The sequence below is a fragment of the Netta rufina genome (genome assembly GCF_964035555.1).
Source record: "Netta rufina genome assembly, chromosome: 2".
NCBI lineage: Eukaryota > Metazoa > Chordata > Aves > Anseriformes > Anatidae > Netta > Netta rufina.
Window position 1 is genome coordinate 25536576 of NC_140124.1, and position 27281 is coordinate 25563856.

Below are 27281 nucleotides of genomic sequence, written 5' to 3' on the forward strand. Positions count from 1 at the left end.
ACCTTTGGCAATTCTTTAAATTACTTTTATGTAAAGAAGAGGAAGGGAATTACGGTAGGATTTATATACTGACCTGTCTGATTATATTTGCACTTGTGTAACCTCAGGGCTCTTTGTAGTATTCTGGAGCTGAAATTTTTGAATGATATTTGTGACGTGTGAGTAAGGTTTGAACACTTACATTTTTCTTCTGTTGATTCAAAATCATAGGCTATGATGAAAACTGGCAATTAACTCTGTCACCTTGGTGTCAGATGTAGGATTCTCTCAGACCTGTCTCCAAGATGGGAGGTGATTCACGTTTTGTTTGTCTTTCTAGTCACTAGAAATAAGGGCATATGTTGTGGTTTTTTTGTTGGTGGTGGTTGTTTACACTGAGGTAGGTGGCAATAGTAGAAATAATACTGCATGATCTACTTTGATATAGGTACACCCTGTGTGAACTTTGGAAGCTGTGTAAGCAAGCAAATTATATTGGCTTTGAAGATCCAGCTACTCATATGACTGTATTGTGTTTTCATTCCTTGCTTTTTCAGGCTTGTGAACATTCTTAAAACACTCTGAAGATAGATCCTTTTCACCTCAGATAGAGTCTAACTGATAGCTACTAGGTAGTGTTCAGAAGCAATTTCTGAATAAAGGCACTAGTAAGCTCTTAAAAATTTGGACTAGAGGCTTCAAGCCTGTTTCATCATTGCATGGAGTCATATATGAACAGGGAGCTTGTAGCTGAACGAGGGACAAGAAACCTTTTGGTCTTCACAAAAATAAAATGATCATGTGGAAGTTCTCAGCATCTCCTTTTCTTTTGTAAGTCCTTTTTCTTAGACACCTTAGACACCTGTCTTCACCTTTTACTATTTTCCCCACTGATTTTCTCATCAGTGTTTCTGTTTTCATGTGGTGCAGCCAAAGATCAGGTACTGCTTTTTTATTTGTAGTTTTGGACATTATCTTTGTTGTCTGCCTACATTCATACATAAAGGTCCTGATAGTCTAAATTATCAGATTTACTGGAAGAATATATATCATTTAAAAAACAGATTTATTTAAACTCACTATTTTGGGGGCTCCCGCTGTGACACAGTAAGTGTCACAATCTTCACGGTGTAGAAATAAATTGCTTGATATAAAATAAGGAGCTTTTTTCCTCAGGTTAAAGTAACACGTGGTGATGGTTAGCAGAAGAGCACAAGGTAATAATACACAGAACACTTTGGCCAGCAGCCAGACCCCCACCCAGCCACTGGCTCCTTTTCCCTCCTCAACAGGACAGGGGAGGAAACCCAAAGGAAAGGCTCACATGTTGACAGAAGGACAGGGAGGTCGCTCGCCACTTGCCATCATGGGTGAAGCAGACCTGGCTTGGGGAAGATTAATCCAATTAATTGCAGACTAACAGATTTTGTCTCATGAGGAAAAAGAACACCTTCCCCCTGCCCACCCATCACTCCCTTCTTCCCTAGCTCAGCTTCACTCCTTCATCCCAGCTCCTCAATGTCCTCCCCAGTCCCAGTCTGCTGCTCCTTCCTCACTATACTTCTCCCCTGCTCCAATGCGGCTCCCTCCCATGGGCTGCAGTGCAGAATTTTTATTTATTTGTGTGTTCACATGTGCTTGCATTGGGTTTTATAATTCAATTTCTTTGTATTAGAACCTGAAATCAACAATGGACAAGATAGCAGATGAATGCGTTCAATAGCTGGAAGTTGCACTATTGTCAGCAGAACAGCAACAATTTGAATGTAGCAGAGATGCCTTTTTCTACCTGTTTTGAATTATAAATATGTCAGTGCCATTAGACTTTGTGCTTGGTTTTGCTTTGCTTTGTTCTTTCAATATTTCTCACAAAATAAAAATGGAAATGTAACCAAACAATTCGCTCAATGTCAATCATCTCAATTTAAAGTTAAATAAAATATTTACCCTAGAAATGTTTTACCTGTGAATATTTGCATATAACAAAAACAATCAGATCTGAAATTGGCTTGGTTCCTTTAATTGTTTTTTCACCAAAAATTATGTTGGGCATGCTGTTTGCTTTTCCGAATGAAAGTTAGATCAGCCTAGTAGCATTACACCATTGGGCAGGTATTTGCAGGAGGTGTTGTTTTGTTGATGGAAGTGGCGAACACAACCTTCATGCCCACCAACAGTACAAATTATGCTTACAGAATGAAGCACTCTTTCTGTGATATGTTCACTGGCATTGCTTCAGGAGGTGGAAATGAGAACCGTCTGTTGGTTTTGTCTTGGTGAATTTGTGCTGGAGGAAGCTGGGTGCTGCTGGGCATCTCAGGGCTGGTGATTATGGCACGGTTATGATATATGCCAGTGCTCAGGGAATAACCTTCCTTCCATGGCACCTTCAAAAGTAGGGTTCCCCATAATCATCCATCAAACCACTTGCATTTCTCCATGAAACCTTTTTCTGCTTGGCTTCTGGAGCAGAACTGATGCAAAGTTCGGTGTTGCCTCCTGCACAGGGTTCCTACAGTTTGCTTCTGCTTTCCTGCCTGTCTGCAGCTGTGGTTGTCTCTTATGTTATCTATCCCCAGGTTGAAAAGTATTTGGAGCATACACCATCTCTTTGCTAGGGCTTCCCCCTTCAGCTTCTCAGCATCTGAGGCTTTGTTCTGTTTCTTCTCTCTGGTAGGAAATTTCCTTGGATATCGTGACTTTGAGAACTGCTTTTTTACAGCATTTTGTTTTGAAAACATACCATTTAGTAACTGCTCTTAAATGAGAACAATGTCAGTCTATTATATCATTATTTATAATGAATTATGGTACAAACAAGGAATGTATGTAGGGTGCACATTTGCACAAAATGGTCCTCCTTAGGGTCGGTCGTGTGTGTAACACAGGTGAAGCTGTTCTGGGTAAACCATGAAACTAAAGTTTTGGTTTGTGAATGTAACTGACAGGAATGCAAATGTTTGGTAGGCAAAACAAAAGACAAAATTAATAACAGCTGCAGTTTGGCAATAAAGAGATAGACAAGTGGAAAGCATTTATGCAGTAACAAAACCAAGGTTATCTGTTATTACCCTGATGCTTTTCCTGTTTGCTGAATGTTTTCATATCTAAAATGTACTTTATAACACCAAGTTTTCCAGTCCACCCCTCATTTGCCGGTGCTGAGGGTTATGCACAGCTACAAGTTTTCATGTAGTTTCAGGAGGAAACTATATTGGGATTATATATTTTGCTAAGGATGTTCCCAGATTACTGTCGTTTCACTATACTGCTTCAGCTCCCAGTACGAATTTAGATGTTGTCTATGTCTCTAAGTAACGTGTTTTATTTTCAAGTAAAATTGTTGAAAAGTAGCCATTTTATAATTCTGACAATCCAGACCATTTGGACAGACCTAAGGAGAAATGTTACTTAAAAACTAGATTTCATGCTTAGTCTATTCTAATTGTGCTTTCCCTTCTCTCTGTAGGAAAAAAAAAAAAAAAAAAAAAAAAAAAGCACAAAGAGTCTCTGTGAGTTTAGGAAAAAGATGATGGAATACAAAACCCTGTTTTTATGCACTGTGGTGTTTTGATTTATAATTAATGGTGTTTTTGGAAAATGTCAAAGGTCACCAGAGGGGTGAGCTCAGATAGTACTTGATGTCAGCAAGCGAGGACGGAAGATGGTCATCTTCCCCGTATTGGGTGTGGGGGTAGAGAGATTATATCTATTTATTTGACATTTTCTTAGCTGGTCTTCAAATGAGTAAAAAGATGAAAACGCTTCCTTATCTAACGTTATCTAATCACAACTACTCAGTCAACTAACGATGTCAAGCAGGAGGCTATTTCTTACCATATTTCCTCTGGAATAAAAACTATTTAATAGAGTTAGAAATTACCTCATCCATCATAGAAACACAGCGCTTTTCTGTGTTTCACTGTGTGGGGGTTTATCAGTGCTGGGCTTAGGAAGGAGGTGAAGAATAATATCCTCTTTAATTGAATTTGTGGAATGGAATGTAGGGAGGAAGAACGCCCAGGGCCCTGGGCCATCAACTTTGTGTTAATGAAAAATGCGTTAATGACTGCGACGACCAGGTGCCAGGATATGAAGTATGCATATTTGGTATTGTGCTTCTGCCTAACGTTGATTTTTGAGCTACAGGGGCAACTTCACATATGGACACCATGTGCATGCGGTCTTGTTTGGCGCTGACTTGACTGCTCAGTGTGAGAAAGATGAGTTCCACTTGAGTGCAGTGAAGGATGGGAACACACAGAGAGGGGTTATCATGGAGAAACAGAAGCACATCGTACTTTGTGATTTGTTCATGTGTCCTTGCTGTTAGAAAGAGTGACGTTTCCTACTGATGCCATTTTGAGCAGCACTTTGCTTTTCTTGCTGTTTCTGGTAAAAGTAATGATGCTGCTTAACGTATCCAGGGGTGACCTGATGTGCACATGGGTAATTAGAGCAAATGTAATTTTAAATTCAGGTTTTGTAAAGAGTAGCATGACATCACTTTTCTGAAATGAAAGCTGATAAAATCAAATATTTAAAAGTTAGCAGTAAAATTGCAATTGGCAAATCCTTGCAGTAGCAATACTTTTTTTTTTTTTCTTCTCATTTATATCAGCTTATAACATTAGTGTGTTTTATCCACTGAATATATAATATCCAAGTGATAGACGTGTTTTTTTTCCAGAATATGGCGGCATGGGCTTGGACTTCTCGTATAACATTGCAGTGGCAGAAGAGCTGGGAAGTATCCGCTGTGGAGGTATTCCTATGGCTATCGGCGTGCAAGCTGGCATGGCTACTCCTGCTCTAACAAGGTAATTTCCAGATTTTTTAGTTTAGCCTAAAACCCACACTGTGTGTGTCTATGTCTAAAACTTGTCCTGCCACGTGTTTTAGAGTAGGAAAAACGTTACTAGACAGATTTACATTCTAGTTGCTAATCAGTAGTGCTTGAGAAAGAGATGTACTATCTACCAGTTTCAAACAGGTTGATTTAAGGGAGAGAATGCACATTTTTAATATTAGAACATTATGTAATAAAAAAAAAAAAGCCATGTTTAATATTAAGTCATTTCCAAACATAGAACTGCAATGCCAGAACCAATTAAAAAACAATCTTAATTCCAGAATCCCACTGTTCATGTTTTTTTTTTTTTTTTTTCTAAGACAGATATCCCAGTGCAGTCATCCTCTAAGGCTGCATTTAGTTGTAATAATTAGGATGAGTCTAATTCTGTTTTGTAATTTATTGGCTTTTTTGCAGCTTCTCAAGGTGCTCCTTGCTGACTCTGCCTTTTCAGAAATAATGATCAGGATTGGTGTAAGACCTGCTAAAATTTTGTCACATGTATCATGCTGCTTAAGTGCTCACATTCCAAGCAATTACTGATCTTTCTTTTTCTCATTTGCTTGCGTCAGTGTTCACCTTTTACGACTTGCTATCACTCAGGCTCCTACACCTTTTGAAGCTGATTTTTCTTTTTTTTTTTTTTTTTCCATTTTTTTCTTCCTTCCCTCAATAAAAGTGGCAGTTAACAGCTTCTCCGTCTTCATCTAGTAGCTTCACAGACGTTCTGCATCAGAACAGCAGCTTGCAAAACTAGAGGGAGCTGACACACTAGTCCAGCAGTTTGTCCCTGGGACATGGGTATGCCTAAAATCTCTGGAAGGTTGTGATGGGGATTAAATTCAGATCATGGAGATTAAGTCAGAATTTTTTATGCACAAAACAGGTATACAAGAGGGGAGTATTTACACAGAAGAGCATTTTGGTGTTTGTTGGTTTTGTTTGTTTGTTATCATTCTGAATGAAAATGTTTGTAAATCCAACTGTAGAACCTGGAATTTGGACTCCATCACCATTACATCCATCCGTCCATCCATTCTTGTTCTGGCTATATGTGACTTTGGAGGTCTCAGCCATGGGAAATCTTTCTAATAGTTTTATTTTCCTTTGTGTAATGCACTAAAATCTCACTGAAAGCATGGAGATAGTTTTGTCTGTTGCAACAGTAGCTTATTTATAGTCCAACAGAGAATAAAACTAGTATTTTTAAGGACCTCTGAGAATACTATCTTGCCCCCATGATAGCCTTTTATTCCCAGGGTTTTAAAAAAATCTGTGGGTAAACAAAGACAGAATTTTGTTACATTGCAGGATTTTTTGGCTTTATGTTGCTCTGTTCTGCTTCAGTAAAGCAATGAACCTACATACAGTTGTGCTAGTGAAATACTAAAGAGGATGCTCTCAGAAAGTGAATGTGAAAATGTCATTAATGTGATGAAATTTGTAATTGAATTGCCATCTGTAGTAGCGAACTCACCATTTCCTCCACTGTTAAGTCCCACTGTAAGATGTAAAACTGAAACTTGGTATTAAAAAGAGAATGCTGGCTGCTACAGGAAGTTTTGCACTGGTGCAGCTTCACTTCAGGCAGTACAGGGAGAGGGCTAACTGCTTTCCCTGGGTGATGCATTCAAATTGCGTTCATTGCCTGGATGGTTTCTTCAAAGTTATCTCTGTACTTTGGTGGTGCCAAACAAGTTTGAAGAGTTAATCCAAATTTTGCATCTTAACTAAGCATTGTGATACCTGATGCATCAATGATACATCAAGTAAACAGTAATACAGGAATCAAACGTCATCCCCTACAAAGCTTTCAAACGAAGTCTGAAGCCCTTTGGTGGCTTTCCTAAATTTGGATTTTATTCAGCTTTCATCAAGTATGTATGAGTGCACGTGGGAGCTGACTCAGTGAATGTGATGTGTCAGGAAGATACACTGCTGACATAAATTACAGGTGTTTCCTCAATTAGATATACAGACAGTGCAGTAGTTTCAATGGATGGATGCTCATATGCATATGCACTCACACATACAGCTCTTTACATTTTCAAACTTCAGAAAAATAAAGTCTTAACATATAAAAAGTCAGGATGCTTCCTGATGCTGTTTCTTCTACTTCCGGGGGTTTCTTGCTCCAATGAGAGGCTGTTGCAAAGCTCAGATTGCAAAGATCTTTGAGATATTCAGTTAAATGAGAAGTACATTGTAGTAACAGTTTTAATTATATAAACTACAAAGAACATAGTTGTTTAGAAAATGTTGCCCATGTCTGCCTGTTCGTGGTCATGCCCCCTTTCACTTCATTCTTCATGTGTTTTTTTTTCTGACAACCTTCAGAAAGTTAAATGCATGGTCATACTTGGAAGCAACCCTGAAGATTTTGATTTATATGCACTTCTATTGTGCAGACAAATACAGTAGAAAATAGTCGTGCTTTGCTGAGAGATGCCCAGACTGCTCCATTTTTTTTCCAGATTTCCCAAAGTGAAGCAGTAGCACTTGTAAATTTGAGAACAAAATGCAAAATGTTCTGTCAACAGTGACCTGACCTATGTTGTGTCTGCTTCTGAGCATAACTCTCTGTCAGATCTTTGAAATGCATTCCAGATATAATACCTTGCTTGCTGTCATGCTTACAAGTGGAGTGGAAAAAGCAGCTCTCAGCTCAGGCAGTGAATGAAATACATTTTCCTGTGCTTTTAAACAGACCTGTAGTGATACCAGATCGTCATAAAGACCTTTTATCTCACCAGTTGGCATTACACTTTGCTTGATTTTTCTTTCTTTATATTTATAGGAAGACACTAAGAATAGTGATTGTACTTTGAAGGAGTGCTTTTCTATTTCGTCGGCTTATTCATTGGAGATTCTTTCTCCATGCTGAACAGTGTCATATCTGAGAATTTTCATATATATTTATATATATTTTACTGCCTCTTTTCCTGTTTGCTGTAAGGGAGACAAGTTACAGCTGGCGATCAGACCAGCAGCTTTGAAAAGCAGGATCATCCACTTAATCAGCTGGGAAAATAGTGAAAATCAGAAGAGGTAATTTAAGAGCCATCAACATAGCGTAAAGGAAACTTGGTTTTGTGCTCCTTCAGAAATGGTGTCACCTGTCTCTGATTTGGTACTTGATCTGTCAGCATGCCACTTCTTGCCCTGAGCTATAATGAAGACTGTTTCAGGTGAATTGAGTAGAAACAAATAAAGGTGCGGTTAGCTGAGGAGTCTGAAAGAGTAGATCTGAATTATTTGTACCACCCATGCTTGCTGTCCTCTGTTTTTCCAGGTCTTTTTTTTTTTCCAGATAAGTGTCCTTCTGGGTGCAGCACTGTAAGCAAATTCCTTCCGCCTGTGGAGCTGGCACAGGCCAGAAGCTGCGTGCCCACAGTCATGCCTGTGCTGATAAGCCTGGTGGAAAATCAGAGGTTGTCCACACTTGGGCACAAATGTGGTGAAAGAGCTTCTGGGTCTAGCCTGGCCAGATCAATAAGGGTACAGTGGGGCAGTATCAAGCAGCTGCTTCTGAACTAATTGTTCTCAAAACAGCTTCATGCTGGTACTGTACCTCTGAGGGTTCTCCAGCTCCTGGTGATGGCCTGGCTGTGCTGTCTGGTGGGCAGCCTTCAGGTCTTCAGAGCTGGTGTGAAAGCATCACATGGTAGCCCTTAAAAACAGTATTGTCTGAAAAGGATAATCTTTAATTTGACTCCCGTTTTACAGCACCTGCACCTCAGTGCAAAATGCATTCCAAAATAAATAGAAGATTGACGTAATTGTTCTTAACCAGAACCCTTCAGGTAGTCAAGAGGGACTTCTCATCTGTATTCTTTGCAGAATGTTGTTGTGCTTCAAACTGAGCAATTTATTTCATGAAATCTTCAAATAACTGAAGTTTAAAAGGCTTAATAAAAACGGGGAGCCAGAACACTTTTCTTATTGCCTTTTTTTTCTTCTCATGTCTTTCACAAAAAGTAAATAAGTTTTTTAAACGTGGTATTTTAAAACTTGTGTGTCTTCTTATCTTGACGGAAGTAGGGACTCACAGAGAGAAAGCTGATTGCAGTGTGGATTCTTTTAAAGCTAGGTTATGCAAATTAGTCATCGTAAGGAAGCGTCCATGCTACCCAAGGGTGCTTGCTGCTGTTCATGATGCATGTTTTGCCATGCCTGTAAGAAGAATTTCTTCCCTTTTGTTTTCTCTCTTTATTTATTTTTTTCATGTACACTGAGGATCCAGAGTGCTGCTAAGCTGGGACTATACCTCAAATGGTAGGATGCCCGTGCAGGATTACCCTGAAGCAAAAGCATTCCACATGGTTCATGTCTACTGCATTATTAATAGTGTGAATCTGGGGGCAGAATAGAAGGGGAACTGGGAAAAAATCACCTCTTGCTAGTATGTAAGAAGGAAAGAGATGGTAGGCAAGAGTGAACCTCTTCTTTGGGTAAAGGAAATCATCTTTATGTTCCTGGGAAGTCCATGAGCAAATTGATGTGTTGTCTTTGACATACTGTAGAACGTTGCATAGATCATCTGAAAACTGTTTTGTTTGTTTTGCTCTAAAGTTGCTGCACTGTTAAGGTCTGGCTTCAGCCCTTTTGCACTGATACGCATCAGGATCAGTGTTTTCTCTCACAGCCGTTCTTGAAATGACCATTTAGAAAACCTCTAGGCTTTAGGGATAGTATTATATTCCCTTTTAAGTGGTCCAGAGGCCCAGATGAGATTTAGGAGTAGTAGGCTGTATTTCTTGAAGCTGTTAGCTCCAGTGCAAGAAAGCCTGAGTTGATCAAATGTCAAGAGCCATATTAGAACTGCCTGCAGTTGTTCATATGCAAAATTTCAATTATCACTTAATAGTGTATCATATAAAGTCAGTTCCACTCAGACCCTCCCTTACCAATTTAATTAATTCACTTCAGCTCAGCATTTTTCTCCCAGAAGCATGGGAAACAAAAGTGAGTAAGATCTGTAGTTCTAACAAGATGATTATCAGCCCAATTATGTCAGAACAGTGATGTGCAGTAGACATATTTTCATTCAATGTAGCAATATAACCTGTCAGAAACCATATTTTTGTATGGATTTGAGACTAATAGAACTGACTGCCATTTTCTAATTGACAGAGCACATAAACAAAACTATGTGGATCAAGGAAATGTTCTTGCATCTGTATTTCATTATAATTCTTTAACCTTTTACCCACAATTTCTAAGGTTGTATATTGTTGTCATTTTTTGTCTGTATTCATGATATTCCACCAATATTATTTACCAAGTGTGGAGCAAGAAAAGATGGACCACTCCCATGCAGCTCTTAATGTGTTAGAATTTCACATGTGGGACTTCTTTTACCCAATGTCTGCAAGGAGCTCTAGTTTATTGACTGTAGACTCTGACTATAGATTCTGTGTGTGCTTATCTATGGGCATGCACATTCATGAACGTGTATTTTAGAGGGATGCTAAGGCTGCAGAGTTAATGACATGGGAAATTATGCTTTGGGGTATGGCCCCAGAACATAAAGCAGACATCATCTGGTCTGTCTTCAGCCACAGCAAGGTCTCATTGCAAACAGCTGGAGCTATTAAACTGGAAAGAAGTTAGAATTGCATTTATGCAAACCTGATATCTTTCTGGGATGTTTTTAAGATGGGTAGAATTGTACAGAAACAACATACATGTATTCCTAATGCAAAAGCTAGCCATTTGCTGGGCTGCACATCCTTCATGAAAAGCGTGAGCTTCTGAAAATAGCATTGCCAGATTATTATTTTTTTTTAATTGAAAAATAAGTTCTCCAGCCTCATTTTTGGGAAGAGCTGGACTGTTTTCTGGAACTTAAAACAAGCAAACAAAGATATCAAACGCAAAACATTATTCTGAGGAAAGTTCTTGTCATGAAAATCCTCTGTTGAAATGCCTAAAACTTTGCCAAGCTTTAGTTATCTGTAAGCATTGCCAGAAATCCCTAATAGGCAATGCTGCTGGCTCCTCTCAGAATCTAAGTTTTTTTATTGTTGTGCTTTTTTTTTTTTTAACGTGTGTGGTCTAAAGAGCGTTCAGCTGGCTGTACTTGATAATGTCCTAAGGAAAAAAATAATACACTGCGTAACAGACCAGGGCACTTTTTCCAGTATGCTTGGAGGAGTAAACACTCCAATCTCACTTATTATATTTATTTGGGATTGCAGCTCTGATTGTTATCAGCAGGGACAGGACGAGGAGCTGGGTTCCTCATGTGCACAAAGTGAATGTGTTTGACAGTTCCCATGCCAAGCTCTGGCCTTCTCATGTTCTTTGGCTGTTTTGTGGCAGAGAGAAAGGGTCAGCCTTAGGTAAAGTGTCATTGCTCCTTTGGAAGTAGGGTGACAATATTTTAGCAAGAGAGCCCAGCTAACTGCAGCCTGCTCAGGCAGCTGGTGAGCCTAAGGAGATTAGTGGAAATGCTGACCTGAGAAGCTTCTTAGAGGGGACTGAGGAGAAACATTACTTTAATGGATTTCTGCTCATAGAAAAGAGGTCTCCTGACCCAAGGACTTCTTGCTGGGACAGGAGAGGTTCAAGAACAAGACCATGAACTCACCATTCAAGCTGCAAGACCAAACCAGTAGAAGTTGATTAAGAAACAAAAACAACCACGAAACAAGGTGGAGCACACTTTGAATGGGCACAGGCAGCTAAACTTTAGGAAAAAAATCTTGTTTGTGGGAGGAATCACTGTTGCTGGGAGACTTTTTAATAGATAAAGACCTGTTACACAGTAGCCCTTGAGCTCCTTTGCTGGCATGCCTCTGGGGAGGAGAGACGTCCCTGGGGGAGAGCAGGCTGATCCTAAGCAGTCTTTTCTACCTTTTGGAGGGGAAAGGACAAAGGGGAGACAGGCATTGCTTCCCTAGTGGTGTGATACAACTGTCTTTTAGCAGACAGTTTACCCTTGCTCTTCCTCCCTGTCTGAGGGTGCCTCCTCCTTCCTCCCAGGGAATGGGACTCAGCAGCTCCCTCCCGTCCCCAGGGGAGCTTTTGGTGCCCTTGGCATCTCATCAAAGAAATAGCAGTCCTCTTGCCAAGTGCTGCTTTTCTGAGGCCCGTGGCATGTCGAAGAGATGTTTGGTCCTCCTTGTCTGGGGACTGCCGTGGCCTGCATGTGCCTGGCAATCAGCTGGTTGCCCTCAGCTTTGGCTTTAGGTGTTTTAAAAGCGGGTGTTCATTAGTGATAATTAGATTAGGTTCCTGTGCGTAAAGGTTTTATCAAATACACCTAGCATTTCTTTTCCATCTGCTGACAGATTTGGCTAGTAAAGGCCGCTGCTTTGACAAGAAACACTGTAGTTTTGAATTTCTCACTCCCTTTGAAACTGACTGGAATCATAGCCTAAATAAAATGTGCATAGCACATATTAATTAATAATATGTACAAGTGTCTTCTTTTGGTGTTAAAGTGTCATCAACAGATTGCTGTTTCCCTTTGTATTTTGGTGGGGACTACAAGAATGGCTGTGAAGAAGCAATAATGCATTTGACTGTATTATTTAAATGCAGATGTGGGATGTAAATATATAGTATGTACAGATATTTGCAGAGGGTAGCTATTATGTGTCAGAACTTTTCAGCCACCACTAAAACCAATGAAAAAGATGGTGTAGAAGTCAGAAGATATGCAGAGAGGAGATCCTCCATCCTGGCTGGCTGCAGGCCAGCACGGGAGCATTGTGGTTCCTGTAGGGCCTATGTTTGTTTAGATTTGATAGCTCATTAAGCAGCAGTCGTAAAAATCTAATTGAGGACATCTGAACCACACATTTCTCTGGAAGTAAGATGCTGGAATACTTGGAAATACTGTTTAAAATGACTGTGGCTGCACTTCCAGTGACGACTGGATGTCGTCACTGTGACTCCTGGCTTTAGACAAAGTCTCTTCTGTCTTTGGTTTCAGGGTAGATTTCACCTAGTCATGGACAAATTGATCACTGTCTGGGTAGAACAAAACTCATAAGTATCTTGTAAGTAAAATTTATCTTCAAAAGCTTTTAATATTCTATCTTTTCATTATATTGCTGCAGGTTTGGTTCTGATGAGTTGAGAAAACAGTTCCTCGCACCAACTATAGCTGGAGATTTTGTGGCTTGCTTGGGAATCAGTGAAGCTGGAGCTGGGTCAGATGTTGCAAGTAAGTTAACCTAGCAAATTGCCAATTTTACACACTCTGATATTTTAATGGAAAGAATCTGGTTTCACTGACCCTTCCCCTTGCCACTAGTGCACATAAGAAATACAAAGGGCAGTCTGGCATCATGAAGGCAAAGAAGTAATATTTCAGGAGCAATAACACATACATCTGATGCCTCCAAAAGCAATCAAATTGAATGTGTTTTTCAGTGAATACACAGACATAATGTCAGTGAGTAAATAGATAAGGGCTGAGCACAGCAGATTAATGTGCAGCTGTCAAGCTGACCCTAGATTTCTCCTAATGTTTTCATCATTCTGCTTTTGTTACCTCCCCTGTTCTGACTGAGCTCACCACCTGGCAGGGCACACTCCTGCACCTCCTGTAGTTGCACAGCCACCATCAGTTGTGCAAACCTGTAGACGTATGTGGTATGGTGTGTGGCCTGTTCAAATGTACAGAACTTGCACTTCCTTAAAACAGATGTCAATGAACGTAGACAAATTGCAGAGCAAGTCCCTTCTGAAAATGATGGCATCACACTTTTGCAATAAGTTCCTCCTGCTCATTCTTACCTCACCTCAGCCCCTTCAGTCATTTCTGTGCAGTGAAAATGTCTCTGAATTGGCAATTATTTTATTTAGAGCTAATGAAGAATTTACCACGTCAAATGTATGAGTTTAGTTATTTAGATACTTTGCATGAAATTATTCTTCTTGTTTCAGTACAAGAATGTTTAAAAACATGAGCAAAAGAAACTACCATTCTGAAGTGCCTGAGGCAGTAGTTAATTTGAACAGCTGAATTACAACAGATTTTGTAGTAGAAGATGTCTCATCTATCTGTGGACTGTGGGTGTTGAGGTAAAAGAAAATGACATGAAACCATTTCAGAGATTTTGTTGTTTGGAAGCAGGATGGCTAAGCTGAACACACCATGTGCTTACAAATTGTAGACACGTCTTTTTCCTGCAGACAAAATCACTGAGTGATCAACAAAACTGATTCCTATGTCCATTTCCTCGATCAAACTCATGTTTCTTTCTCAAGACAAATAGATAATTATTCAGTATTATTCACCAAAGGTGCAGCAAGCACTTTTCAAGGGAGTTAACAGGGATAATGAAATACAGGGACTAAATCTTCTTGCACAATTCAGTATCGTTCTTCTTTCTAGTTAACTGATTTTGTTCATAAGAAAATTCCCTCATTTTTATAGACTTGTTTTCAATTAAAGTAATCTGAAGTTTGAGGTTTTCTGATGTAGGAAACACAACATCATTTATTTGAGCTAATGTCTCTCTAGTTTAATTACCTGATTATCAAAACTTTCCAAATATGATTGTAATGTTTGGATGTAGTGTTCCAGATAATAAGTAACATAAATATTATTTCAGTTGCATGTTGCTTATCATCTAGCTTAATTGGCTTGAAACACTTGGATTAATACAGTTAAAGAAAAATTTGGAATGGACTAGGATTTATATGATGAACCCAGACTGTCAGTGCCACAGTGATACAGACAGCAGGATGAAAATATGATGCTTTTTAGCTGTCATAGAACATCTGATCATTGGTATAAATCCAGAAACCAGCATGCAGTGCTTCTAAAGTGCCACTAAAGGGGCCATTTAGGTCTGAGGAGCACTAGCTTATCTTCTCACTAGCACTGCTTTGCATGTCTCAAGGATCATCATCTCCAGGTAGCCTAGCTTTAAACTAGACTTTAAACTAGAGATATTTTAAGATGCAGCAGTAATTCTTATTACTTGTGCCTAAGTGCTTGTACTTGCCATGTTGCCTTTGAAAACTCATAATCGTTCCTTTCTTTCTGCCTGATACCTCAGTTTATGTGTTGGTGAAGTCTCCCAGGTTTGTGATACCAACAAATTTTGTTGGTATATTCCTGCTATTCTTCTAAAGATCATTAAAGGAATATGTAATAGGTTTCATCCAAAGGCTGATATCCAAGGTCCAGTAATGCCCTCCCTGCACGTCAGCACTTCCTCCTTTAATGCAACCTGATGTAATTTCCCCTTTGCCTATTTCCTTACCTACATTTCCACTTTTGTCCTAATTTTCAGCTTTACATAAAATGTAACTCATAGTTGCCTAATAACATAATATTTTAGTTTGCTTGGGTCCAACAGGACCTATTTTCTTTTCAAATTTTCTCTAGAAAATCCACTTTCATAATAATTGTATCAGGTAGGTTTGAAATAAGGTATCACCTGTAAATTGAATTCTGTTTTGTTTCCAAATGTATTCTGAGACTGTGAAGATTACTATGACCAACAACATCTGTTTTCACTAATTTTAATTTTGTACAGTCCTTCCTGTAGATGTCTTCCTTTGCCAGCTATCTTTTTGTAATTGCATGCAAAATATTTCTTTAGTTTTGAGGCATCCTAACATGCCTCATGCTACTTCTCATTCTCTTTTTCTTTCTGTAGCTGAAACTTCTTTGTTTACTGCCTTAATCTTTTTGGATTTTGTTGTTTTTCATCTGCAAGATTTATCATAGTTTGACCTATGGCAGTTCTTACCTTCTGACCTCCAAACTGTAGCTTACTTTGATGATTAATCTCCTTACTTCCCTGTTTTTTGAAGCAATTATTCATTCAGTTAGACTTGAAGCTATTTCATGCATTTTTTTCCTTTTTTTTTTTTTTTCTGTGTTGATGATGTAAATTCCAGATATATGTTTTAATTTTTGACATAAAGGATACGTGTTGCCTATCTGTGATCACAAGTTTGACCTTCAGAGTTGAAGCCAACTTTGCCTTTTGTCAAATATATTTAGATACATGGCTAGAGTCAACAGCACACTGGAGAAGAAAACTTGATTCTCAAATATGGTATGATTTGAATGGTGAAAAAACAGCTCTGGTTGCCTATTTGGCACTAGCTGCTTCAGATGCCTTTCAGTGATGTCAAGTACCTCGTTGTCTTTCCTAGAAGGGACCCCCACAGCATACTTTGTAAGCTGTTGAGATATAGACACCACAAGACCACTATGTGGGCCTGCCAAAAATGAGTTACAAAGCACCCACTCTGGGAAATGTAGCCTCTTTCTGGGGCCATTCTCTATCAGGGAGAATAATTATAGTCAAATATGACAAAGGATCTTAACAGCCGTATCACTGAGACTGAGTCCACTTGACTTTAGTAAATAGTTAAATAAGTTTTCAAAGCCTGTCATATTTTATATTTAAAACTTACTTATTAACTTGGTCATCTTTCCTTAATTAAGGTTGAAGATACTAACTTCTTCATAAGTTGATTTTAAATAGCCATTTTTCAAGTACTTGAAGCAAACTGTCAACCATCACACTTGAGAATACTTGAACATTCCCATTAGTAAGGCATTTGTTCTTTAATCTGTATTTGGGAAGTTAGTCTCTTGTGACGCCATGCTTGCAAATACTGTTTATATTTGTGATTGCATTGTAGTACTCAGCGTTCTTCTGCAGACCTTCCAGGCGACCTCAATTTAATCTTTTTAGTAGCTGTACCATAACAAAGGGATGTGTGATGTAAATCATTATGTGTGCTACCATCCTTTTACGCTAGTCGTACCATGTTTCTTATTCCTGCTCTTTTGTGTCCTTCGCATATTGTTTAGTCTCCATGTATATGACTGTCCAGAGTCTGTGTCATGTATTAACAGCATCAGTACTTTGGATTCCTTCACTTTATTGACCTTCATTATTATTCAGATTCCACGTCAAGTCCTTTGGACAGATTTGGCATAGTCCTTTCATTAAATGAATAGCAAGATTTCTGCTGGTTTTATTCACGTTGGTACTATCTCTTGCTGTTCATCATTACACTCTTGTAAGTTCATTTATCTATAGCTATATCTGCAAATTCCTTCTCTTACACTATCACACAATTTTCTCCCACCATGTTTCCCATTTCTTCACTAACAAATCTTTCAGCCATGCAGACCTCATCCACAGGTAGCCATTAGGTTTATCCTGCAAATGAAGGTGGGTTCAGAGGGGCATGGTTTTGATTTGTTTTGAGTTTACAGCCTTTGGGAAGAAAGTTCATATGCAGATTGAGGTGGGTGTGTATGAAGGTGACTTAATTTTGGTTGCCCACTCCACTTTGTGTCTGACTTCTACCCTTCAAGTCTGCTGCCTCCCTCAGTAGGTGGGCTGTTATGCACTTTATAGTCTCATTATATTTGTAAGTGCTATTGGGGGTGCGCTTGGGTTCTTTCATACCATCACCAACTTAAAGCTAGATATCTGTTGGAGAGTCTTCTTAGCTGGGTTTTCAGTGGAAGAAATTCAATTTCAGGGGAGAGAAGCCAGCTCTTTGGAAATTCTGCTGGAGTGTAAGTACTAACTAATGATTCACTGCTGCTGTCTGTTGCATCCAGGGCTGCTTGCAGTGATGTGAACGCTTATGAATGAAAATAGCATTGTTTTTTTTTATGCCGTGGAGTAGAAGTAGCAGGTGTTTAGAACTCCATGTACAGACAACCTTAAGATTTAAACTTTGCCTTCTGAAAGCTTACTATCTTTGAATTTATTACGCCATTCTGACCTACAGCATGCAGGAAGTGCATGTATATATATCCTTATGCATACACAGATATTGAGGCTTGTGTTTGTTTAAGTTGGGTCTCTGAAATTAATGGCCTTCTCAGTGACTGACGTACACAGTGACAGAAATGCGTAATAGATCACCTCAGACTGAAATATTTCTGGCCTGAGTTTTTGGCGACCAGATTTACTTAGAGAGCTTTCTGCTTTCATCCACTGGGATGAAGACTCCACCTAAAGGAGGGTGAGAGAAGCGATCTGCTTTCCTTGGCTTGTCTTCAAAGAGAGTTGTCCAGGTGAGTCTGCCTTTTCCAGCCTGGAAGGCTTAGAGGGCTTGGAGGGCACGAAGTGAAGGGTGTGTTGACCGTCTGTCTGAGAGTAAGGGAGTGACTCAGCCAGTCATGCAGGGACCAGCTTATCCTTCCTTCACAAGAATAACCCTTCATTTCCTATGTTTTGAAATAGATATCAAGACAACAGCTGTGAAGAAAGGCGATGAATATGTCATAAATGGTGGTAAGATGTGGACGACATCTGGGTGCCAAGCGGACTGGATGTGCCTGCTGGCAAACACAAGTGAAGGACCTCCTCATCGAAATAAATCTCTCATATGTCTGCCAATGAATCTACATGGTAATAACAAAGAACTTTTTTTTCTTCTAATTCAGTTTTGTTAGTGTTTTTGTGTGTGCATGATACAAGAAGGTAAGGTGTTTAAAATAAAGGACTAAACCCATAAATGCTCTTCTGAATTAAATGTTTCATTGGCATACAGAGTTGATTCTGAAATGCATTGTACAAACTTTCATGAAAAAAAAGTAGGGGAAAAAATCAAATGAGAAGGAAACCAAACATTTCAGACTTGACAATCACCAGACTTTTCAATTTTCTGCTATTGAAATTTAATTTTGAATAGCTTTAACACCTTTTAAAGATTTTAAACCTTTTTGGCTTTCAACATTCTTGAAAGACACAAAATAAATGAGGGTATCCCTATCTGCATTAATTAAGTGAGTTTTTTAATTTCTAGCAAATAATCTTCTCTTTTAAAAAGATCTATCAATTCTAAGGAAGTTCTAATATTTAAAGTGGCATGATAACTATGATGATGGGTGACAAGAAAATATTAAAACCTATGGCATTTTTGTTCATTCAATTTGGGGTATATTTTGCATGAAATACATATTGTTATCAGCATTTAATATGTAGGGAAGTCACCATGGCAGTCAAGTGAATGTCTATATTCTTTACTTCAGGGATCAGACTGAGAACAAAATCTCAGGTCTCCAGTGTTGCAAAAGAGTGATGAGAGCACCTTAGAATTTCTTACAAGTGAATTTGAATGTGGAGTAAGTCAAGGAAGGAAGCAAGTTGCTTTGGGAATTAAGCTAGTGGGTTGTGAGGTTCTAAACAACTGCTCATGCAAAACCGGCTTTGAATGGAAGCTCACAGAAGACTGTGAGCTGATTCACCTGTTGACTTTGGCCAATAAGTAATGAATGAATGTGGTAACTTAGAGCCAGAATCTCCCAGAATTTCCAGATGACCGTACTTATCAGTCATCTGCATAAAGTTTTCTGTGTGTTTTTTTCATGAAAAGGTCAGAGTGCAAATGCAATACTGCTTCTCTGAAGCCAGTTTTCCAGAAATACCAAAGCAGCCAACCCACTATTACAGGTGGATCAAATATTCACAAGTTGACTCAGAGGTTTTACAGGTACTTTGCTAATTCCAGAAAGACATGTGAATCATTGTAGCTTTGTGGGGGGTTATCGTTAGGCCACACAACCTATACAAAAGCCTGCTTTACCTGTGGTAGACATATTTTGAGGAGAAAAATTCCCTGAGTCACCTGAAATTGATGTACAGAGATAAAGAAGTCTTCATAGAAATATAAATTGCAGTCTTCCAAGTGTACATGCTTTGATTCTTCTGTGTGATCAATACAGATATGGACCTGCGGGAGGGTCATTGTACCCCGACTGGTGGCCTTCTGAAGTATTGAGATGGCTGATTGTGCTCAGTGGGTGGAATTTCACATCAGAAATGAAATTTTTCAGGAAAACAAAGAGGAAAAATATGACAAAGGCTGCCATTTTACACAGATGTGAGCAGGAAGCTCCAGCTGCTGAGTTATATCCTAAGGATGTGTACCTGCCAAAGATCACGCTCCTTACAGGGCAGCAGACTAGGGCTGTACAGGAAGTGTCGAGAGGACATCACAGAAGGATGCACTATCAAGCATCGATAGGTGTAGGTATGTCAAAACTCAAGAACAAGTGCAGTGGAGAAGGCATGTGTTATGTCTGACTAACTGCTGCAGTTGCCAGGCTGTGTGGCAGGGCATGGAAGAGATCCGCAGCGCAACGCTAGCTCATTCCTTACTAGCAGCTGGGAGGAGTTGGGAGTCCAGCGTTTTTCACAAAAACCTAATTGTTTCATACACGCATAAAGTGAGGTAAGGAAAAAAATGACAAGTATGAAACAAATTATTAGCTTCAACAACCAGTAATTATTAGAGATATAAAGTGGGATTTGCTTCTTCTAATTTTAGGTTTGTGCAGTGTCTATTCTTGGTTGAAGAAAATCATGGCCTTGATTTGACAAATGTTTCTGAATAAGGGGAGTTTTGATAACTGTGGCTAGGTAGGTGTAGATTCCTTGTACTAATGATGTCTTAAAAAAAAAGAAAAGTCAATTTCTCATGTGATGAAAGAGAATCTGGCACAGTATAAAGTGTCTGTGTGTAAGATATATAGACAAATGGCTTGCAGCCCCAATCTGGGACATAGTTGTGCACTGTTTTGTCCTGTGAGTCATGAGATAGCACTTGGATAAATTGCAAAGAGGAGATAATAAAGAGGAGAGCATCCAGGGAAGGGGAAAGAGCATGTTTCTCTAGTTGCAATTTAAAATGTGTCTCTTTCCACTTGTAATGGCACTAAATGGTGGCAGGAGAGAGCGACTCCCTTTCTCACAAGATAGAATAAAGGAACTAAAAAGAGATTGTCAGAAGTTCTGGAGGAGTGGGAGAAAATGAAAAATCAAAGACACCTGGGAAGAACTGCCCAGGAAGAGATAGAGCAATCCATCTCAGTGGTATTGGCACAAGTAGCACAAATGGCTCTGCTAGAGTGATTTTAGTAAGACAGGCACTTGGCCTTGCTAGATTGAGATATGTGTGTTATTAGATAGCTTGTCATTTATTTAATACAGACAAACTCTGGGAATTATTTGGGCAAATGATTTCTACTGCTGCTGATAATTTTCAGTATATAGTGCACCTTCTGAAGAGAATTAAAATAATTAAATGAAGCAAAGGAAGATTTTGATGTCTGTATCTTAGAGATGCGATTATGTATCAGTGTCTTCAAAAGAGAACGAAAAGCATAGCATGTGCTAGCAACAGACACTACGTGAGACTGATGGAGATTGGCCTCTTTCTGAATGAGAAAAAAGAATTAATCTCAGAGCAAGTGAAACTGGTAAGGCTCAACAAAGGAGGAATGCTGCTAGATTCAGGAAACTTGAACACACCACCCAATCTGTAAGAAGTATGGATGGAAGTCTTTAACACGTTTAGCAACTCTAACCAGACCTGTAAGAGCTTCTTCAGCAGTTGTTACCTTATGTGATTTTGGGGGAGCACTCAGTAGGACTGATCTGGCAATACAAAGAACTGCAGCAGTTGGACTTTGTCTAGCAGAGTCCTTAGTTAACATCCCAATAACAAAAGCAGAAAGTGCATCTTCACATGGGCAAGGAGCAATGATTACATAAAAGGCAGCTGGAAGCAGACCAAAGACATGATCTCTGAAACTCTCAAAGAAACCAAGCAGTGATATTCCAACAGGAAAAGATGTTCCAGAAATCATTTGGGCCTGTAGGTAGTTTCAATGTGTGTTTGTTTAGCTCTGATTTTAATACAGAAACAAACCACAAATGCTTTTCTGGCATGACTGGGTGCAAATTGCTGGATAGTTTTCAATCCAAGAGTCAAGGATTTTTATACAGATGTTCCAGTTTTCTTCCTCTATTGAACAACTATCAAAGGAAATATTCATAACACATTATCTGTTTATAGATTGGCCGATGGAGTAGTTTTGAGTGGAAGGTCTGGAAGTTGATGTGGATATTCTTCTGAGAGCAGACTTGGCATTTGGAAATAGTGTCAGTATTTCATCTCTGCTTTGCTGAGAAATGAAATTTTCCATAATCTTATTCAGTGCTGCCAAAGAGGATGAATTTGAAGGAAATGACTGCAAACTCCTTCTGCCTGCAAAACCAAAGTAATTTTCACATGGCTGAAGGCCTCCTGTCACTAGGAGCTTGAGAGGCCTGTTTTAATTCAGAAAGAGGTGTGGAAGCCAAGGAAGTACAGAGAGGGACCACAACCTTTTGTGCATTGACCAAGTCTTATTAAGCTGTGTTACAGACTAGTATAGGATAGTAAAAAATAGAATGAAGAGGAAAAAAAATACCAGAATATCACTGTATCACAAAATTGGTTAGTATACCATGTCTGTGGATAGCAAAATGTTTGCTTTTCTGTCCAACCCATAGAAACTGATTTGGAGGACGCTTCATGTTGACTTGGCAGATGTAATTGGCATGTTTTGCACAAATCCTCATATCTACCTGTTGGCCTCAGTTTACCTCTGAAGCATTCTTGATTTCCATGCAGAATTTTCATGTGTTAAACCCAGAAAAACAAGGAGATAAAGGCTGAAGACTTAAAGGGAAATAACACAAAAATCACTGATGTCTGTCTAATTCGTATGGCACAGCGGTAAGTCATGCTAGCATCTAAACAATGGCAAGGAAGAACTTGTGGGGAAAAAAAAAAAAAATTGCTGGGAAAAAAAACAGGAAGGATTCCTTCCTGGAGTGATTACATAGCTGAAGTGGCCAAACCTGAAACAATTTTGAGATCTGGATAGAGATTGCAACAGGATTTTCCTACAGGAATCAGGTTCATCTCCAACAGACAGCTGCACATTGGGTCAGAGTCTATGCTGTATAGGGAAGTCAGTGAGGAAGCATACCCTCTTCATAAGGATGTCAACATAAAAACTGCAAGGAATGAATCACAATCCTTATAAACCCTTCTGCGACTGTTTAAATGCACTAAATAGTATTCATAGGCCATCATAAAATACATAGCTTTAACAAAATTTTGAGTTGATACAGAATTGTTGGATACTTGTATTTGTAAATTTGAGTGTAACCTTTTTATTGCTAGGAGAGAGTGATATGATTTGATTATAAAACGTTTCTTCTACAGGTACCAGGAGAGATCAGAATGGGATAGAAAGGGAAGGATAAATGTGGAAGAAAGAGAATTTCCATGAGTAGAAATTCTCTAGTTGCAGCTTAACATAAAATTCTGTTTTCTGCCATTATTAAACATTTCTTTACTGTTTCACTGTAGTGCAGACACTCAGCAAATACTGCTAAATTGAATTCCAACACTTTATTATAGTGCACTAAAAACCAAACATAAGCAAATAAATATGTGGTTTCCAGATGTACATGAAGTAAGATTATTACTACTAGTAAACAATTATTATTTAGGAACATAATGAAAATTAAGACCTTTAGAATTGCAATTTCTGATTTTCTAGTCAAATAAAGCAGAGAAAAATCTTAAAAATGGGATGTACCAACTTTATTCTTAAATTCCAGATTAATATAATGTTTTTCTTTAGGTATTCACATTGCTAAAAAGATAGACAAACTGGGCATGAGGTCATCGGACACAGCTCAGATCTTTTTTGAAGACGTAAGAGTCCCTTGCAAAAACCTCATCGGTGAGGAAGGAATGGGTTTTACATACCAGATGTTGCAATTCCAAGAAGAGCGACTGTGGGGAGTAGCCACTGGTAAGTCATCGTTCGTGCTGCTGGGGCCTGGCAGGAACACAGGGGTCACCCTTACTGCATGACTAATAGCACTTTCCTTTCACTGTAAATTATGACCTCTTACAATCTGTTTTTGAAATCTCTCATAGCCTGGATACAGACAACCTTCCCTTTTAGTAGGAAAGCTTGAAACAGAAAGAAAATATTTTGTGAGGTATCACAGAGGCTGTTTTTGATTTTCTTCTTTTTCTCAGTCTGTTCTGCTGATAAGAAAAAACAGCATTATGTTATGCTGGCTACAGATGTAGTAAAAGGGTATAAAAATACTGTCATGAAATAGAAGAATGGTGACTTTTCCTGTAGTGCAGTAACCTGTGATGTTTATCTTTATCTTAGATTTTAGAAAAGTAATTTAGTGGCTGTGTAAATACAGGATTTAATAGCTTTGTTTTTACAGATCTGTTTTATCTCAATACACATTGGACGTACATGATACAACACCAAATTCCTTTCCGTGAAGATCTGCTGCTATAGAGTTTGTTTTACTCTCAACTCAGGCCATACCCAAGTCCACATGTTTGAGATAGACAGATTCTGGATATTCCAGATAACCAGATCCAAGTCTGGACTGTCCATCTTCAGCCTTCCAACCTTCCCCTTGCACCATACCATTTGATTCTTTAACTTAAATGTAATGTGGTTCACTATAAGAAGATTGAAGATTGGTCCTCTTTAAATTTCTGGTTTGTGTAAATAGTCTCCTCATACATGTACTTCTGTTCGTACACTGTCTGTTAACTCTCTTTGCGTGGCTGGAGAATCGGGAACTGTACAAAGTGATTTTCTGATTCAGTGACCAAATTTTTAAAAAAATCACTCCCTGTTATGGTTTGATCCCACAGCAAATATTTTGGAGTTCAAATGCTTAAAACACCTTTGGTTTGAGCCAGTGTTTTTAGTTCAGTCTGAGATAAATGGTAAACGTGAGGGCTGTTGTAGCAAAGAGTGGGAGGCCAGGCTTGCACAGGATGACGCTGCAGACTCTGGCAAGGATCAGATGCCCTGTACTGCTCCTGCTTTTGCACAGAGTTCACAACATTCATGGGATGGAGATGAAATGAGTTCAGATCATTCCACATGAAGTCTCTAAGCCTAATACTAAAAGCACGAACTGGGAATTGCCATAGCAAGGACAGTGCTGTAACCAGGGGCTCCAGGTTTTGAGAGCAGTTGTCCTCTCTACTCTCCTTGTTTTTAAAAGCTGAGAAGTCCCATGAGCCTGTGCCTGGCCTCCTCATCTACACAAAGGCCCCAAGCACCAGGCAGTTTGGGTGTAATTGCCTGCGAGCTGCCATTGCAGGTGCACAGAGCAGCTCTCTGGTGCCTGCCCGCGATGGCCTCCACAGGCCGGGTGGCCTCAGGTCTGCCGGCAGCACTATGCTGGAGGCCTGGAGCCTGTGCTGGAGAGCTGCTTGCCCAAAGCCATCACTATTCAAGCCATGGATGCTGGCGTACACTGCAGGCACAGTGCACATTCAGGTGGCAGTCATGGAGAGCCACATGATGCCAGTCTGAAGGGGTCTCTGGAGGTCCCCGCACCATGCCTCCTGGTGAAAGCAGGGTGATTTCAAAGCTTGATCACTTTGTTCATGGTCTCGAACAAACAAGTTTTGAAAATCCTGAGGAAAAGAATATTCCTGCCTAGGCAGAAATGTGACAGATCCAGCGAAGAGAATAGTTTAAAGCAGTTTTCTATCCTTGAGGGTAGATAGTACAGCAGTAGACTTGGTGTAGAGCTGTGTTTATACCTCAAAGGTGACTCCCCTGTATTTCTGGTGCCCACCATTAGAAGTCCCTCAAGTACCTGACCTCAGATTTCTTTGCTTATCACAAACATGTATGTTCCAAAGCTTGGGATTAATCTAAAGGAGTCAGAAAACCAAGCAGTTTGGCAGGAGGCTGTTTTCCTGCAGATATATTTTACCATCTCATTTTTCTATGAGCTTCATCAACATAAAAAGAAGTCTTTTGCTAATTACTGACAGTGCTATCAAACAGTTACCGTGTCACCTTAGGAGAGCTTATGAACAGAACAGAAGAATTTGCCCCACTGAAATCTTTGCGGGATTTGTTTTAATTTATGTAAATCTACTGTGCCTCATGCTAATTACCTTCAGGGCAGAACTGTATTTCACCTCTCCTCATATGCGTGGCTGGTCACCACGAGCCCTGCTGCAGCAAACGAGTGAGAGTCCCCTCCTCCTTAAAGCAAAAAGGCATTTCTGAAACTTAACCAAAGTTTACACAGACCGTAAGGGCTCAATTAAGCATTCTTATGCTCAGTTTTGAGTCTCTGTTAAACAAAACGACCATAAACGCCAGGTTGCAGTGACATTCCCCAGGCAGCAGTCGTGTTAGTCATGCCCTGGGTGAGAGTGATGCGTGGTGACAGCATCAAAACACAAAGCCCAGCAGGTGAGATCACTTGTATTCAAAACCACTGGCGGCTTGGTGCTCTCCAGCTTTGCACAACACCCTGGCAGCCCATGCACTCGTTCAGGAAGCGGGACACCAGGTTTCAATTTGCCTTGTTGCCAGAAAGACAATGAGCAATCTGGGAAGGACATCTTTGGCCCCTGCTGCCACCAAGGGAGATGCAGCTCTGTCCTACAGCATCTTCACTAGAAAGGAACCATGCTGTGCCCCCTGGGTCATTTTTGCTTTTAGCCACTGACAATCTGATGTAAGATGTATGAAGAGCACTGGATGCAGGAACAAGGCTTAGGTCTCGTGTCATATTACAAAGTTCACAAGTAACCAGTTGTAGTAAATGAGAGAGTTTGTCAGAGTAACTGATGTTCAGTAGAGAGCTGTTTGCCTGATGGATGTGGTTTGTTACACCACAATGTTACAGGCACTGCTCGCTTCCAGTCCTACAAATAGTTTTGATTTCAGTAGTTTCATGATTAGGTCTGCACATGTTCATCCTAGTCCTTGTTTCTGGCCCTCAGAAGGACATTCCTGTGCCTTCCCAAGTAATGACCATTCATGTGACACTGAAAATCATGTTTGTTTTTTTTATGAACACTTCAAGGACTGCTCTTAGCTTGCTTGCTTCAACTGCTTCCTAAAACTTGACAGAGGCAGTTCACTGCCACTGCAATTCTTTTCTTCCTTTCCTTCCTTTTTTCTTTTGTTGTTGGTGGTGGGTTTTGGGCAGTGATGTTTTTTTTTCATTTTTTCTTTTTATATTTTTTTTTTAGTATGAAATATAATGTGGTTCAGCCTTCTCTTTGTTTACTGGTTATCTTCATTGTGGCCAAGTATTAGAACGTGTGTGGGGAGATTTCTTCCTTCTCTTTCTTTCTTTTCCTTCCTTCCTTCCTTCCTTCCTTCCTTCCTTCCTTCCTTCCTTCCTTCCTTCCTTTCTTTCTTCCTTTCTTTCTTTCTTTCTCTCTCTCTCTCTCTCTCTCTCTCTTCTCTCTTTTTCTCTCTCTTTTTTTTTTTTTCTTTGTTATTTCTTTTTAAAATATGTTTTTCAGTGAAAGGACAGATGGAAAATGAATTACCTGGAAGGCTTTTTATTTTTAGCAAGCCTATGTTTTTCAAGAATTTTACTTTGCAAAATTTGGTCACAGGTGTGCTCTTTTCTTCCAAGTGGCATGTTACCAAAGCTGTTGGTAGAAGTCATTGCCTTTCCTGCTTCATTAAAGGGGAAGAGCTGCCACAAACCTTTCCCATGTTGTGACACTCAGCAAACACCATCACTTTGAGGACCTGTTACCCTGACCACAGGAAGGGAATGTTACTATGGCAAAAAGCAAACAGTTTTCCTGTGAATTGCTTCACTTGGAGGCC

The 27281-nt window shown here is 39.5% G+C and overlaps 1 protein-coding gene across 1 annotated transcript in view; it reads left to right on the forward strand.

The window, feature by feature from the left end:
- The window catches only part of LOC311222603 (putative acyl-CoA dehydrogenase 6), an 87075-nt gene that overhangs the window by 48195 nt on the left and 11599 nt on the right, over window positions 1–27281 (forward strand). The window contains exons 3-6 of the mRNA XM_084306978.1: window positions 4670–4799; window positions 12901–13007; window positions 18028–18195; window positions 23271–23444. Of these exons, the coding sequence (XP_084163104.1) occupies window positions 4670–4799; window positions 12901–13007; window positions 18028–18195; window positions 23271–23444 (579 nt within the window). The remainder of the gene's footprint in view (window positions 1–4669; window positions 4800–12900; window positions 13008–18027; window positions 18196–23270; window positions 23445–27281) is intronic.